General features: G+C 44.8%; 1 protein-coding gene across 9 annotated transcripts in view; it reads left to right on the top strand.

The window, feature by feature from the left end:
* Nucleotides 1-16,783, top strand: part of SBNO1 (strawberry notch homolog 1) — a 53,956-nt gene extending 37,173 nt beyond the window's left edge. For 7 of the 9 annotated variants that reach the window (XM_036353240.1, XM_036353246.1, XM_036353242.1 and 4 more), the window contains 7 exons: nucleotides 604-750; nucleotides 1,045-1,139; nucleotides 1,236-1,328; nucleotides 4,161-4,298; nucleotides 7,285-7,361; nucleotides 9,314-9,507; nucleotides 10,629-16,783. In XM_036353240.1, the coding sequence (XP_036209133.1) occupies nucleotides 604-750; nucleotides 1,045-1,139; nucleotides 1,236-1,328; nucleotides 4,161-4,298; nucleotides 7,285-7,361; nucleotides 9,314-9,507; nucleotides 10,629-10,771 (887 nt within the window). In that variant the 3' untranslated portion in view covers nucleotides 10,772-16,783. Of the gene's footprint in view, nucleotides 1-603; nucleotides 751-1,044; nucleotides 1,140-1,235; nucleotides 1,329-4,160; nucleotides 4,299-7,284; nucleotides 7,362-9,313; nucleotides 9,508-10,628 lie in introns of those variants that run through there. The other 2 variants (XM_036353245.1, XR_004974753.1) reach the window with 2 other exon arrangements.

Genomic DNA, 16,783 nt, shown 5'->3' on the forward strand with positions numbered 1-16,783 from the left:
AAACTCTGAGACATCCTAGTTGTGCAGCCAAAGTTGAGCTTCACTGACTTCTAGCACTTAACACTTCACGAGCTAAGACTTGATGTTGGAGAATGCACATTATTATGCTAAGTGAACATTTTTGTGCTAAACTGTGTTCATACTATTTTTTTTTTTTTAATATATTTTATTGATTTTTTTACAGAGAGGAAGGGAGAGGGATAGAGAGTTAGAAACATTGATGAGATAAACATCGATTCAGCTGCCTCCTGCATACTCCCCACTGGGGATGTGCCTGCAACCAAGGTACATGCCCTTAACCAGAATCGAACCTGGGACTCTTCAGTCTGTAGGCCAATGCTCTATCCATTGAGCCAAACCGGTTAGGGCATTGTGTTCATACTTTTAACAAATGAAGTTGAAGATGCAAAAATTCAGTTTGGCAAACATCCTTTGAGCATGGACTATGGTCATGCTAGTTGCTCGAGATAGAAATTGTCTGATTATAGCTGTTTTGGGAACAGTGCAGGAGGTGTGACGAAAACTCCAAAGGAGAAAGTGAGACTTTGAACTAAGCTTAGATGAACAAAATTTGAATTGTTTCCTATAATCTTGTCGTTGCAGATTATAACAACATCGGAAAATTCCTGAATAGAATTTTGGGCATGGAGGTGCACCAACAGAATGCGTTATTTCAGTATTTTGCAGACACACTCACTGCAGTTGTTCAAAATGCCAAAAAAAATGGAAGATATGATATGGGAATCTTAGGTAAGTGGGGAATTTTTTTAAAAAATTGGTATTTCGAGAGGGTAAGGGGGAAGGAGAAGGAGAGGGAGAGAGGAACATCGTTGGCTGCCTCCTGCACATCCCCTACTGGGGATCGAGCCCAAACCCGAGCATGTGTGTGTCCTGACTGGGAACCAAATCGGCAACCTTTTGGTGCATAGGACCATGCCCAACCAACTAAGCCATACCAGCCAGAGCAGTGGGAAAATTTTTAAACGTGTATTCCTGATAAAATGTTCTTTTTACGTTTATATGCTGCTTTTTTTCTTATTTAAGATCTTGGTTCTGGAGATGAGAAAGTGAGGAAAAGTGATGTTAAGAAGTTTCTGACTCCGGGATATTCAACCTCTGGTCATGTAGAGTTATACACAGTAAGTCTAGCAGTCATGTGACACTTGTGTGCTGTCCTTCTGTGATAGGCACTCACAGAAGTGAATTGAATTTAACTGTTACTGTTTCTCTTATAGATTAGTGTAGAGAGAGGGATGTCTTGGGAGGAAGCTACCAAGATTTGGGCTGAGCTGACAGGACCAGATGATGGCTTTTACTTGTCACTGCAGGTAAGACTTGTTTATTTTGATTTCAGAAAGGAAAGGTGAGAGAGATTGAAACATCAGTGATGAGAATCATTGATTGCCTCCTGCACACCCCACACTGGGGATTGAGCCCGCAAACTGGGTATGTGCCCCGACCAGGAATCAAACTTCCTGGTTCATGGATCGATATTCAAACACTGAGCCATGCTGGCAGGGCAAGACTCATTTCCTTTAGATGCGAACTATCCAGATATGTGTTTTCTTTTTTTTTTTTTTTTTTTTTAATATATTTTATTGATCTTTTACAGAGAGGAAGGGAGAGAGATAGAGAGTGAGAAACATCGATCAGCCGCCTCCTGCACATCTCCTACTGGGGATGTGCCCGCAACCCAGGTACATGCCCTTGACCGGAATCGAACCTGGGACCTTTCAGTCCGCAGGCCGACGCTCTATCCACTGAGCCAAACCGGTTTCGGCCAGATATGTGTTTTCATTGCCAGCATTGTGATTCTCATCTTGGCTTTGAGCATATTTTCCAGTTTTATTTAGCTTTCTGTGGTTTCATAATTTATCACTGTAATTGTGGGTTTTTCCATTTGTGTACAACTTTATTTACTATATTGAAAAGATGTTATTAATAAATTAATAAATTTTTAAATTTATTTTATTTTATTGATTTTGAGAGTGAGAGAGACATCGACTTGCTGTTCCACTTGTTTATGCATTCATTGGTTGATTCTTGTATATGCCCTGAGTAGGGATCGAACTCCCAATGACACTAACCAACTGAGCTACCCTAGGCCAGGGCAGATTTTGCCTGTTTCTAATACTTACCTTCTCTTGAATTATCTATCTTTCTTCCCCCCCCCCCAATCAATCAATCAATCAATCAATCAATAAATAAATAAATAAATAAATAAAACATACATACATACATACATACATACATACATACATAAAAAAAATACTAGAGGTCCAGTGCACGAATTCATGCATGGGTGGGGTTCCTTGGCAGCTCCTGTGTTGAGTGTCTGCCCCCTGGTGGTCAGTGTGTGTCATACTTATTGGTTGGTTGCTTAGCCTTTTATGTATATAGATGTTTATGGAGTGACTGTCAGTAATGGCCTGGTTCAAGATGTAACTGTGTGCAGCGGAGTGTCTGTGATACCCAGACACAGACTCCGTTTAAAGCAGGAGTCCTGCTTGCCTTTTGTAAAGGGGCAGGTAGTAATATTGCACGTTTTGTAGGCCATATATGGTCTCTGCTTTGTGCTTTTCTTCCTCCCTCCCTCCCCTCCTGCTACTGTTAAACTTGGGAGTTGCAGGCCAGACTTGGTCCACAGACTTGGTTTACTGGTCCCTGATCCAAAAGCAAAACCTCTCAAATTGGATCTGGTTCCTTGTTTCTTTGCTTGCTTATTTGAAAACCTTACTTAGATCATTATAAATTCACATGAGGTTATAAGAAAGAATACAGAGAAATTTCTTGTACACCAGTTTCCCTAATGGGAACAGTTTTCAAAACTACAGTATAATATCACAACCAGGATATCGATACAGTTCACCAGATTTTATCCATATTTCTCCCTTAGATGGATTTTGCTTGGTCCACAAAGGGTATTGTTTATTGTTTTTCATTTTAAATTATTGCCAGAATTTAAAACACTGGGCTATAACACAGTGAACTTATTTGACTCTACCAAGTCAGATCACACTGTTATTTGCTTGAAACATTGTACTTTCATAAGTTTATCAAGTGTTTTACCTTAACTGGTAAAAAGATTGAAAATGTAATTTTCACTTTAACGATTGTTTTATTAACTTTGCAGAATTATATAAACAGTGTTTCAAATCATTTGAGCCAGTAAAAGACAAAGGATCTTTAATATCCATGAAAAGCAAAATGTTGTCTTTTTATCAGTGTAAGAATGACCTTAATATAAAAACGTAGCTGCTCAGCAAGACATTCATGTTGTAGAGCAGCTGGGGAAATGTCTTCACTTTGAAACTGTTCTTTTTCTTTCAATTTTCCTTCAGAGATTATTGCTTAGTCATCGTAATCACTCTTGAAAGCAGCGGTCGCCAACCGGTGGTCTGCGGACCACTGGTGGTCCGTGAGGTCCGAAAGGTTGGCAACTGCTGGTAACTTCTTCTTCCTAGGATTTCTCTCATAAGTCTGACTTAAAAAAATTTATGTAAGTTCCATCGTTTGTCAGATGCATTCTTTTCTTCCACTTCTATATACATAGTTATGTGGTTCTTATTCAGCACTGGATCTCCCATCACAGCTGATATCTTTCCCCCTGGGGCAGCCGTTAGGGGTAGGTGGCACCTAAGGATGAGATGAACTCAGAAGCCTGTGGGTGATCAGAATCATTATCTTTGAGGTTATATTTTATTGTAACTTGAAGGAGAGTGACATTTTTTACAGCATTCGATTATGAAAAATTTTAGCCATACAGCAGAGGTAACAGAATCTTCCTGTGAAGACCCTTCGTGCCCACTCCCTTGACTCCTGCCTCACTTGTCTCTAGGCTGTTTGGGCTCTGAGTCAGGTACATGGACTAGAACTTGCTAAGTGTCTCCACTGGACATTTATGCTTTTAACACTTATTCAAACCCATTTTCTAAAGAAAGTCTTCAGCCTCCTCAGAATTCGGGTCCCAGAGCCCTCTTTTTGGAGAAACCGTGTAAAACTGTCCCGCAGCATGTTATCCTTCTCCATTTTGTGTTCATGCTTCTGTGTTTGCTTTGCTGTGGTCAAGGGATTCCACTTGCTGTTGTGATGGCACCAAACACCAGCGTGTCGTAGAGTGAGCAGTCACCAATCTTTGTGTTTTCCCACCTTTTTAATAGATAAGGAACAACAAGAAGACTGCCATCTTAGTTAAAGAAGTAAACCCAAAAAAGAAGCTTTTCTTAGTCTATAGACCAAATACTGGGAAACAGCTCAAATTAGAAATTTATGCTGATCTAAAGAAGAAATATAAGAAGGTATTTTTTTCACTTGTACACTATGCTATTTATAAATAATTTGTTTTGTAATAAGATTGAAAGTATGGTTATACCAGTTTTAATGTTACCTGCTATTAAGAAACCTGTAAGGTGATTATTTAAAATAGCTTGTGTTGTTAGAAAAAAAGCTTTCAGTGAAACTAGAAGTTTTTAAATAAAGGGAAGATGTGCAAGACTGAAATTCCTCCCCACCAACTCTGGCTTCATTAGGAGCTGCTGTTTATATTTTGCAATGATTTCTAGAAAAACAGTGAATGACTATGTTTTTCCTAACATTACTATTACTAGGGGCTCAGTGCACATATTTGTGCAACTTGAACTGTGGGCCGCGAGGCTGAGGTAGGCACAGGGGCGGGTCTCAGCCCATCCTCTGTGCCCCTCACGCCACAGCCGCTCCCACACACAGATGGCACTGGCCCCACTTGCACCCGCTGACAGCGCAGAGCGATTGGGGCTAGCGCAGCCGTGGGCAAACTACAGCCCTCGGGCCGGATCCGGCCAGTTTGAAATGAATAAAACTATTGAAAAAAAAGACCGTACCCTTTTATGTAATGATGTTTACTTTGAATTTATATTAGTTCACACAAACACTCCATCCATGCTTTTGTTCCGGCCCTCCGGTCCAGTTTAAGAACCCATTGTGGCCCTCAAGTCAAGAAGTTTGCCCACCCCTGGGCTAGCGCCATTAGCGGGTGCGAGTGGCGGCTGCTGCCCTACTCACCCCTCAGGAGCAGGGGGAGGTAGAGAAGCCCTCAGGGGCGATCGGGACCGGCACTGGGCACTGGCAATGGGTGCGAGCAGGGTTGGTGCCGGCAGCAGGTGTGAGCACTGGGCGGGACAGTGGCACGTGGGAGCAAAGAATTTTCAGTAACCACCAGAGGCTCACCCCGATGACAGTGACCGGTGCCCACCTTGGACTGGCGCCCCTGCTCACCTGCTCCACCATCACACCACGGCTGATGCCTGCCATGTTCTGTGCATGCCCTCTGGTGGCTAGCGCATATCATAGCGACTGGTTGTTCCATCCAGTTGTTCCGCTGTTTGATCTATTTGCATATTAGCCTTTTATTATATAGAATAGGATTATTAGTGTTACCTTAAACTTTTAGTCTCTTGGCCATTGTCACTTGGAAACAATCCTATCTAATAAAAGAGAAACATGGTAATTGGCATATGACCGCTACCCTTCCCGTTGGCTAATCAGCGAGATATGCAAATTAACTGCCAGCCAAGATGGCGGCCGGCAGCCAGGCAGCTTGAAACTAACATGAGGCTTGCTTACTTCAGTGACGGAGGAAACCAACGTTCCCCGCCTGCCTTGCCGACCTCTGAGCCTGCAGTCTGAAACATTGTAACAAATATAGACGCTAAACAAACCCCCAGAAACCAGCTTTCAGTGAGCCAGGATCTCAGAGCTGGAGTTGATACAGTGTCTCGATTATAGAACCCAGCAGAGGCCTCAGAGCTGGAGCCAGAGCTAAAGCTGGCCCAGAATAAAAAAAAAAAAAAAGAATAAAAGGAGCAGTTGGGAGCTTCAGTTACCCGCGAGCCTGAAAACAGCCCTCAGCCCCTCACCCAGACTGGCCAGGCACCCCAGTGGGGACCCCCACCCTGAAGGGTGTGTGACCAGCTGCAAACAGCCATCATCCCCTCATCCAGGCTGGCCAGGCACCCCAGTGGGGACCCCCACCTTGGTCCAGGACACCCTTCAGGGCAAACCAGCCAGCCCCGCCTGTGCACCAAGCCTCTATCCTATATAGTAAAAGGGTAATATTGCCTCCCAGCAACGGGATCAGCGGAGCCGTGAGGCCTCCCAGCACCAGGATCAGCATGACGGGGCAGCGCCCAAACCCCCCAATTGCCCTGCGGCTCTGTGTGTGGCAGGGGGCGGGGCCACAACCTCCCTATCTGCCCTGCTCTGTTCGTGACAGGGGAAGGCGCCCCAACCTTCTGATCAGCCCTGCTCTGTGCGTGACAGGGGGAGCTCCCAAACCCCCTGATCGCCCTGCGGCTCTGTGTGTGACAGGGTGCGGCACCCCCACCCCCACCCCCCACCCTCCCGCGGGCCCTGCTCTGCGTGTGATGGGGTAGAACCATAACCTCCCCATCGGCCCTGCCCTGAGTGTGACAGTGGCGGCGCCCCAACCCCCTGATCCACCCTGCTCTGTGTGTGACAGGGGACGGTGCCCCAACTCCCCTATCGGCCCTACTCTGTGAGTGACGGGGGAGCTCCTCAACCCCCTGATCAACCCTGCTCTGTGCATGACAGGGTAAGGAGCCCCAACCCCCTGATAGGCCCTGCTCTGTGCGTGACGGGGTGGGGCCGCAACCTCCCCATCAACCCTGCCTTGAGTGTGACGGGGTGGTGCCCCAACCCCCCAATCGGCCCTACCCTGAGCGTGACTGAGGGTGACATTGCAACCTCCCAGTCCGCCCTGCTCTGTGCATGACAGGGGGCGGCGCCCCAACTCCCCAGTCGACCCTGCTCTGAGCCCAACCAGGGGCTGCACCTAGGGATTGGGCCTGCCCTCTGCCACCCGGGAGCAGGCCTAAGCCAGCAGGTCGTTATCTCCCAAGGGGTCCCAGACTGCGAGAGGGCACAGGCCAGGCTGAGGGACCCCCCCCCCCCCCCGAGTGCACCGGGCCTCTAGTCTATAATAATAAAAGCATAATATGCTAATTAGATTGGATAGCTGAATGACCTTCTGGATGAAGCTGGGGGTGCAAGGGCCGAGCCCTTTGCATGAATTTTATGCATCAGGCCCCTAGTTATAATTATAACTAAGCTATTTGAAAACTGTGTTGCATAGGAAGGTCCTCATGGCAGAAGTTGATATATGTCCCTCAGATGCAGCCTGTAGCAAGGGCAAGGTATTCTGTATAAGTTAGCTTTACAGATCAGATTAGGCAACCATTTTGTGTAATGCAATTCTTTCCAACAGAGTTTTTGTCTTACTTTCAACAGGTCGTCTCGGATGATGCCCTGGTTCACTGGTTAGATCAATATAATTCATCTGCAGACACTTGTACTCATGCTTATTGGTCAGTATTTTATGTTTCTCATGACATTTTTCAGTGTCATCAAGATTTAATTAAACATGCCTTTACTTTAGTGCTCTCTATAGTATATGAGCACATTATTTGCTGTTTGACGTGGCTCTCTCAGTCATCAATGCTTGTAGGATGTGTATGGTTGATTCTTTTTTTTCTTTTTTTAATTGTTTAAAGTATTACATATGTCTCCTTTTTCCCCGATTGACCATCCCCTGGTTAATTCTTTTTTTTTTGTTTTGTTAATATATTTTATTGATTTTTTTACAGAGAGGAAGGGAGAGAGATAGTTAGAAACATCAATGAGAGAGAAACATCGATCAGCTTCCTCCTGCACACTCCCTATTGGGGATGTCCCCACAACCAAGGTACATGCCCTTGACTGGAATCGAACCTGGGACCCTTCAGTCCGCAGGCTGATGCTCTATCCACTGAGCCAAACCGGTTAGGGCATGGTTAATTCTTTTATGTGCCCCAACCTGCAGCCTTGGTGATTAGCACCATCTCCTAACTAATTGAGCTACCCATGCCTAGGTTTTTAAATTTATTTTTATTTTTACATATGTAGGTAGATGAATTTGCTTTTATTTTTTTTAATTTGTTTTGATGTGAGTAGTGTTATTTTTTTATTTTTTTAAAGACATTCTTTTTTTTAAATATATTTTATTGAATTTTTACAGAGAGGAAGGGAGAGGGATAGAGAGTTAAAAACATCGATGAGAGAGAAACATCGATCAGCTTCCTCCTGCACACCCCCTATTGGGGATGTGCCCGCAACCCAGGTACATGCCCCTGACCGGAATCGAACCTGGGACCTTTCAGTCCGCAGGCTGACGCTCTATCCACTGAGCCAAACCGGCCAGGGCAGTGTTATTTTTTAAAATAAATATATTTTTGCCGAAACCGGTTTGGCTTAGTGGATAGAGCTTTGGCCTGCGGACTGAAAGGTCCCAGTTTCGATTCCGGTCAGGGGCATGTACCTGGGTTGTGGGCACATCCCCGGTGGGAGATGTGCAGGAGGCGGCTGATCAATGTTTCTCTCACATCAATGTTTCTAACTCTCTATCCCTCTCCCTTCCTCTCTGTAAAAATTCAATAAAATATATTTTTAAAAAAATAAAATAAAATAAATATATTTTTATTGATTTCAGAGAGGAAGGGAGAGAGCAAAACATCAATGATGAGAATCATTGGCTGCCTCCTACACGCCCCCTACAGGGGATCAAGCCCACAACCTGGGTATGTGCCCTGACCGGGAATTGAACTGTGACTTCCTGGTTCATAGGTCGATGCTCAACCACTGAGCCATACCAACCGGGCAACTGTGTTTTTGTTTTTATTTTGAGAGTAAATTCATGGTGTTAGAAATTAACTTAGGAAAACTCTTGAAGATAAAATATATTAAAGATTAGCCTACAAAAATCCTAAAACATTTTCTTTGAATTTTAGCAAGAAAAGTGCCCTAATACTGTATATTCATCTTGAATTAATACTGGAAAGATATTTTTATTGATGACTTGTGAAAGTAATTTTGGTATGTCTTTTTTTCATAGCTTTTAAAATAAATTTATATGCTTTTATTTTGTTTGCTGAGACCTTTTCCACTTACCCAAAGTACTATAGAAATAACTGGCAGGATTATTTTATAACCTTGCATTAATATAGTAATATCCAAAGTAAACTAATGGCTAGAAAATGACAAATGCTTAAGTGGATATAAACCCAGTAAATCAGCCATTGTATAGGGAGGTCCCAGAAATAACTAATTTTAAAAATCAGTAGTGGTAGCTCACATTGGAAAGACAATTCAGTATGTTGAAAGGACTATACTCTAAGGAACTGCCAATAAAGGCAGGTTATTTTCCACTTGAAATTTGGGTAGACCTTGCAAGCGTTTTGTTTGAGTGTGTGTTTATAAATATCCCCATCCCCCTCTCTCCTAGGCGTGGCAATTGTAAAAAAGCAAGCTTGGGATTAGTTTGTGAAATAGGTCTTCGTTGCCGCACTTATTATGTATTATGTGGCTCAGTACTGAGCGTCTGGACAAAAGTTGAGGGTGTTCTAGCATCTGTCAGTGGCACAAACGTGAAAATGCAGATAGTTCGGCTGAGAACAGAGGATGGACAGCGGATTGTAGGTGAGTTTTTTTTTATGTTTTGTTTGAGCTCTGGGGAAAAGATCTCATTTTTTTCTTATTTTGCTTCTTACGCCTTAGAATTTTACCGTCTCTTCCTGTAGTGGGGTAGAACTTGCTTTATATCTTCCTGAAGAGCTGAACAGAACTTATACCTTTGAATGGACATTGCTGATTCTGGTTAAAGTTCTGGGATGGTCTTTTATTTTATGCTGCTCTTGCCCTCCTTCTTCCTCTTCCTCAGTGGCCAACTGTGCCAGCTCCCAGCAGGAAGCCTGCGCTCAGCCTTTTGCCCCAGGGTTGTCTGAAGTCCACCCTGTCACGTCTGTTAGCCAGGTTGAGGTGAAGCACTCAGAGCCACTGCCCAGAGGGTGGACGGGGTCCTGCAGGGCTGGGGTAGCTGTTGCCACCACTTGCTTTGTCCCAGGCTCTCTGGGGATTCCCCCAGTTCTTTCCCTTTCCCACTGCTTGGTCTCTGTGTTATTTGCAGGAACCTTCCTCTCTGCAGATTGGTAGCCTGTGGCCAAAGGCAATCCGTGAACATTTTTTTCACAAAGTATTTTTGGTTGCAAGTTTTCATTTATTTGAATTAGTTGTCAACATGTAAAATCTAAAAGCCTGGATTTTCATCTTTTGAAAACACACAGCAGCTTCTCTGGAATATTGAGCCCTCCTGTTTCCACCAGGGAGAAATCTAGAGTTTCCTTACCCAGGGCATCTGCTGTCCAGTCTGCAAGCATCTGCCTGCTTCAGTCAGCATTGAGTTTGTGACCACAACTCTGTAGTCTTTTTGTTACATTAGTACCTGCCAAAGAAGGCAGTGTTTGGGGACCTGCAAAAGATAATAGATAGGAAGGTTCTGTACTTCACTGTCTGTTCTTCCATCCAAGATACTGTGACATGAAGACACGTGTGTATGCCCAGGTATTTGTGGATAACACTGCTGAGGAATCAGGTTTCTTCTGAAAGAGCCATTTTGGTTGATAGGTATTTGTTTAGGTTTGGTGTGTAGTCTTGTTTGTTATACTTAATATTATGCCTCATTTGGAATTTGCTGTGCAGTGTAAAATACTGTGTGGTTGCTCCTCAATGTAATCTTTAAACATTCTTGTTTCTAATGGCAGGTCTGATCATCCCTGCAAATTGTGTGGCTCCTCTTGTAAATCTCCTGTCAACTTCAGACCAGTCTCAACAGCTTGCGGTCCAACAGAAACAGCTCTGGCAGCAGCGCCACCCCCAGAGCATTGCCAGCTTGAGCAACGCATAAGAACAGACAGGTTTCAACATGGATGTATCTGAAATGCTGTTGAAGCATATCATTTGCATAAAAATCAGGGACAGTTTCCAAAGAATTATAATTTTTTTTCAGTTGTGCTCTCTCTAGTTAATTTTTTTTGGGAATAAGGACAAACCTGGAATAGATAGCAAAACTGAAAATCAGCAGTGCCGATGGTGGTACATATGTCTTTCCTTTTGCTTTGCCCATGGTACTTCCCATATGCTCCTACTTTGGGGGAGCAGAGGGGTGTGTGCGCGTGCGTGTGTCCGTCTGTTTGTTTGTTTGTGAGTTTGTTAAAGGCTACGAACCACAATTGGTTTAAAAATGCTTGGAACTTCCCAACTGGCTTTACTTAATGTTCCACAGTGCTCAGGGTTAACGCAGGTCATCCGTGCCATTGCTGTGGGAGTTCTCCCCGGATGCATGTGTTTTGGGTCTATAAATATAGAAAATATATATTGGTTTCTTTTTCCAACTTAATAAACACTAGGTCTATTAAAGCATGAAACGAAAGGTTGCACATCACACATTCAGGTTCTTTTCTAGTTTCTGTTCTGACAGTGCATGTCTTTGAAAGCATGCGTAAACAAGATTAACAGATGTCACGTGACGGAGAGAAACATTTGTAGGTGTATAGCATTGGTCACTGCATTTTTATAACGTTTATACCTGGATATTGCTTCTAACCCCGTGACTCCTCCCCACTCCCATTCTCCCTGTCCCAGGTTTCTTGTTAAGGTGATAAGTACAAACATTTTTTGTGTGTGTGTGATAAAACTCTTAAAAGTTAATTTTAATGTATTAATAGTATTCCTAATGAGTGCTGCAAAAACGGCTACAAGCCTGCTTTTTCTCAAAATTCCATTTTCCTTAACTTAAGATAGTTAGAAAGAAGGACAACTCGGCTTCCATTTTGCAAATCATCTTTTCTTACTTTATTATCTTAGTATGTTGGTCGCTCATAAAAAAGGAAACCATACTTGAGCTGTAAAGTAGACAATGAGGAAACACTTGAGGCTTCTGCTGTATGTTTATTTCTTGTTATTATTGTTACCTAGTAACTTGAATATTGTTTAATGTGTTTGTAAGACATTGTAGAGTTTATCTCAAGCTGTTAAAAATGGTAATGTACAAATGTGAATAGACACTTATCTATAATATGGGTAAGTTTTGTTTCGCCTATAATAGATGTTTTATAAAAACAAGTGAGGGGACAATTGGTCTTTTTGTTCCTTTTTTTCCTTTTTTCTTTGCTTGCACAGGTTGCACTATTAAAAAACTGAGATTGTATAAACCTGGTCAAAAGCTGCAAGATACCACCATCTTGTAGATGTCAAATAAAAAGTTGTTATTCTAACCAGCAGTGGACTCTTGTTTAGGCCCCACCACCTCCAGAGGTAGTCTGACGGGGGTTCTGCAGAACTCGGGCGCTGCTCAGCGTGTCTCGGGTTTTAGAACGAGAAGGTGTTGAGGGGTGAGATGCCAGTACCTGTGAATGCCTTTCCGGCTGAGTTGTTTTCCTTTGTAACCTTTTAGATGCCTCAGAGCCAGGTGAGGTGGTGATGGTGGTGGCAAGCTGGGCTTTTGTCCTCTAGTGTTTCTTCACGCCTGAGTGGTTGTCAGTTCAGTTGTGTCACCTTTACCACAGGTTTGCTTTCTTTGGATTCACTTATTCCTGATGCCTAAGAGACAAATGGAGAGTAATTTCTGTTCTTCGGCATATTTTGCCCAGTGGATGCAACTTTTATCTTCAGTCTAGTCCCTGTATCTCAGGCAGTGATCCACACGAATGTTGGCCAATCCCCTGTTAGGGTTACTAGCTCAACCCCTAGCCCAGAGAAGAATTGCTTCACCTGCAGCAGCCTTCCCAGGTGTCTGTTTTAAACTAGCCCCCATGCTAAGGTGAAACAGCTGGGACAGGAAGCCTAACAACCTGGCCCCTCCAGTGCGACCGAACGGCTGGGTTGGGGAGGGCGACACGGGCTGTAGGCCAGGTTCCCTGTTCTGTGTATGGGCACCGAGCAGGTCCCTGTGCTTCCCAGGCAGGTCAGGATGAGGGTTCCTTAGCCTGCAGTAGTGGCCTCATGGTTCATGATGTAATGTTTGCTCTTGGAATAGCTACCTGATGCAAAGGGGCAGTCAGATGTTCTGTTCTTGGTAGAACAGCTTCGTTTTGCTTTTTATAATAAGGTCCAGAAGTAAGGCCTCTGAAAATTCAAATAGAGTAGACCTCAAAAAGGCAGTACTCTGCGTAAGTGGAAGGAGCCTGAGGTGCCATTCGCACCCCCTGCATGGGGTGGCGTGCCAGAGCCTGCTGCCCATCCCCCTTCCTGGAGGCGCGCATATGACCTTTACACTGTGCCCTTAGCCAAGTCAGCAAGTTCAGGTTGGCCAACTATGGGAAAACCCAGCATTCAAGGTCCTCCTCCGCCAGAACACCAAGTCTGAAGCAGGCCGTGTATGTCAGGATCTGAATGCCCCGTCTGAACCCAGAGCCCCGGGGATCTCTGAGTCCCCTTGGCCTCCGCAATGCCTTTTCTCCCTTTTTAGCAATACGACTCTGAGCACAAAGATTGGCCTTCAACCGCGGGAGTGTGTTCAGAGTTTACAGTGTCCAGAGCTGCTCAGACAGTACCTCGGGGAGTTAGTGTTCCCTTCAGTTAGCACCCTCCGCACTACAAGGTCCATCTTCGGTTTAGTGGGTTGTCCAGATAGCTGTCAATGGTGTGAATTCCTAAAGGTATTAACCAAGTACTTTAAACACAACTTGATCAAAAAGTAAATATCCTAAGCAGTTTTCCCTTTCTGCTGCTAAATTGCAGATTCCCTCGTCAGTATCTTTACACCCGTATATAAGTTAGCAAGATCCTGCACCCAAAGCAATGTAGTAGTGCGTGTATGTATATATATTTATTGCAGTCCAATTACTTAGCACTTCAAAAACCTTTTTGAGTTGCAACAGTGTACCTTTTCGTTTTATTTTGCCTCATCCGTAAAAGTGAAAGGTCTAGATTACCAAACTCCAGGGAAACAGCCTCTTTTAGAGACAGTTTCCTGGCTGGAGCCCCTGGGCATTCATTCGCTAATGGCTGTGATGCTGTTAGACAACTTGTGGCAGGCTTGACAGAGAGGGTACCCGCTCAGCTTTTACAGTTGTGTAACGGAAGCCCTTTCCCTCCCGCTGACCAAGAGCGGGGAGAGCGATAGAACAGAAATGATGGGTGCATCCCAGGTGATAAAAGTAGGAGCAGAGGCCACGTGTTTTCCTGCGGGGCCTTTTCTTGATATGAGATTAAGAGGAAGGCCCCTATCTGAACACCCTGGTTTTTTAAAATGTACCTGAGGGATATTCAATAGTTTCTAAGAATGGTGCTGCCTGAGAGTCACTGTTAGGCTGGGACCGTTATCACATGTTTGGTCAGTTCAGGCCTCGAGGTTAACAGTGGTAGCCACTGGGATGATGGGCACTTGTTGACTCCGCTCCCTGTGTCGGGGTCTCCCTGCTAACACCACACCCATGCACACGCACTCTGCGCTCTTGGCTGCTCGAAGTCTGCAGCTCGCAGTCCCTGCCTACCTGGCCGCAGCTGTGAGCAAAATCCATTTGCAGAAATTCCTCATTGGCTGCCAGTGTCTAATACAAAAGCAGTGTCTTGGAAGGGCATGGAGGTGGAGGAAGCACATCTAGACACCTGCCACTCAAGCTAGCTAGTCATGCTTTCCCGAGTCCTCGAGGTGAAATCGAGACCCACCTTCTCATTTCATGTTGTACTTATACATGTGTACATAAGTGTGTATATAGAAATGCTGAGCTCTTTCGAATTCTGAATGTAAATATTTCTTGTAAATTGAGACCTTTACCAACTGGTGTTCCCCTTTTCCCTTCAATCCTATTTATTCTTTTCTTGACTTCCTATGCGGGGCATTGTATAAATTTTTTTTTAATGTAGAAAAGTATGAAAACTTCTTAGTTGAATTCATTCACATATTTTAGAATTCAGTTTTGCATCTTTGCTATGAATTCCAGTGTGTGTTTTGTGTTAATATTTTCCAATATGCGATTGTGTTTTGCATTTTTATTACAAATTTTTACTGTGTGCAATGCATTGTATTGGGGGAGGGGTGAACTTGAGTGCAATTTCTGATACTGTCATTATATGACTAGTTATGCTCATTTATGTTGCTCTTTGGAAGCTATAGTGAGCCTGATCTTTTCCCATTAAAAGAACAACTCTTCCCGAGACTTCCTTTAAGCTCCTCTCCCTTCTTCAGTGCATTCGGATCACACACAGCTCCGCAGCAAACCCAGCCCTTTGCAGCCTTGCGCTTTTTCAGGCCTGCGCCCTCCCGCGGGGGCGGGGGAAGAGCCTGTAGACCTGCACACTGAGGTGTGTCCTGCTGCTGCTGCAAATGTCCCGTGTTTCTCCAAGAACCTGGGCCTGTTCACTAACCGACAGGGATCATCAGAGATGTATTTGCAGTGAGCACAGGTAACGTGCGTCTGCTCTCTCCTGATAGAGAGATTGGCAGCAGACAGGAGACAAGCCCAGTGCAGCCCATGTATGTGGTGACGGTGGCATTGGGCAGGGCACATTAAGGAACGGTGTCCTCCTCCCACAGAGAGCAACGAAACTGCTGCAGAGGCTTCCGGGAGCCAGGCAGTTCACCGAGGAAGGGCTGGCTGTAGGTCTCCTGCAGTCCTGTCACCCTCATTGTGCTGGTGAATTGCTCCTGGCTAACTGAGCCACACTCCTGGGGGCCGAGCTGGATCAAGGCTTCCTTAATGGTTAGCGTTGGCAGCAGGGAGGCCAGGGTGACTTGTGAACCCATATGTCAGGGTCCGTCACTCGGGAGGCAAGCAGTGGGTTTTTATGAGCATTTCATGGGCCTTTCATTCGTGAACACGTTTCATTCATTACTGTTGAACTTGGTAGACTTGTTGAAAATGTCAAAGTTCTCTGCATTTGGGAGAATTAGTGTGTCCTGGAGCAGGGCCTGTGGGATATGCTCCAGCATGAATGCCCTTCAACCACTCGCCAGCTGTCCTCCGGGGCCGAGTGGTTGAACCGAGCTTTGCAGCAGCAGCAGCCATGTCCTCGGCAGCGACGTGGCAGGGCGCAGGCAGGCTGAGGCTGTCCCTTAGTGTCGTCCACCAAGGGGCCAGCCTGGGGAAGCCAAGGCCTGAAGGTCACCCCGGCTTCCCCAGCCCCGCCCCGGGCCTTTCTTGCTGCGGCAGCATTGTGGGCACTGAAGAGGGTAAAGAAGCTTGACCTTCTTTCTGACTCCACCTTGGGGGGCAGAGAGCTTGTTTTCTACGTAGCACGTTGACGTCTCATCATCAGACACAAAAATCATCCTGTCCATGGTTTATACTGAATTTGCAAACTACTGATGTTATTTTTCAATAACCACTTGTATCTGCCATCAACCCCGGGAGGTGGGAAGAGGCCCACGGTATCTCTGCAATAAAACTTCCACCAGGTTCTACCTCCGCTGAGCAAAGGATACTTTTATACGTAAGTGTAGACCTTCCTCCTTCGCTAACCCAACATGGTGCGTCTTGAGACAACATGATGGAGTCCAAAGACAATTTGAACATGAAGGTGGATGTAAACTCTTGGCATTGTTTTTCTTTCCTTCTCTTTTTTTAAGTCTCCCCTTTGATACGGCTACTCCGTGTGAATGTCCGTCTGTATGTGAAGGTCCGCACTGTTCTGATACTGCACTGCTTTGCCCGGCCTGCGTGGTAACCAGGACCCACTTGGTGTCCGGAAACGACTGTTCCCACCGCTCTGATGTGTAACTCTCCAAACTGGTTCTCATGCAATAAAATGTATCGGCAGCATTGAGCGAGGCTGACCTCGCCAGGAAAAACGATCAACCATGAAGCGTAACAAATTCTGTGTCTAGTTGTTGTGGGTTTTCTTGTTTTGTTTTGTTTTGTTTCCTTTGGTTTTCTTTTTTTGTAAGATTCTTAAATAAATTAAACCAGCTAATATA

This window comes from Myotis myotis, unplaced genomic scaffold, assembly GCF_014108235.1.
Source record: "Myotis myotis isolate mMyoMyo1 unplaced genomic scaffold, mMyoMyo1.p scaffold_m19_p_20, whole genome shotgun sequence".
Lineage (NCBI taxonomy): Eukaryota > Metazoa > Chordata > Mammalia > Chiroptera > Vespertilionidae > Myotis > Myotis myotis.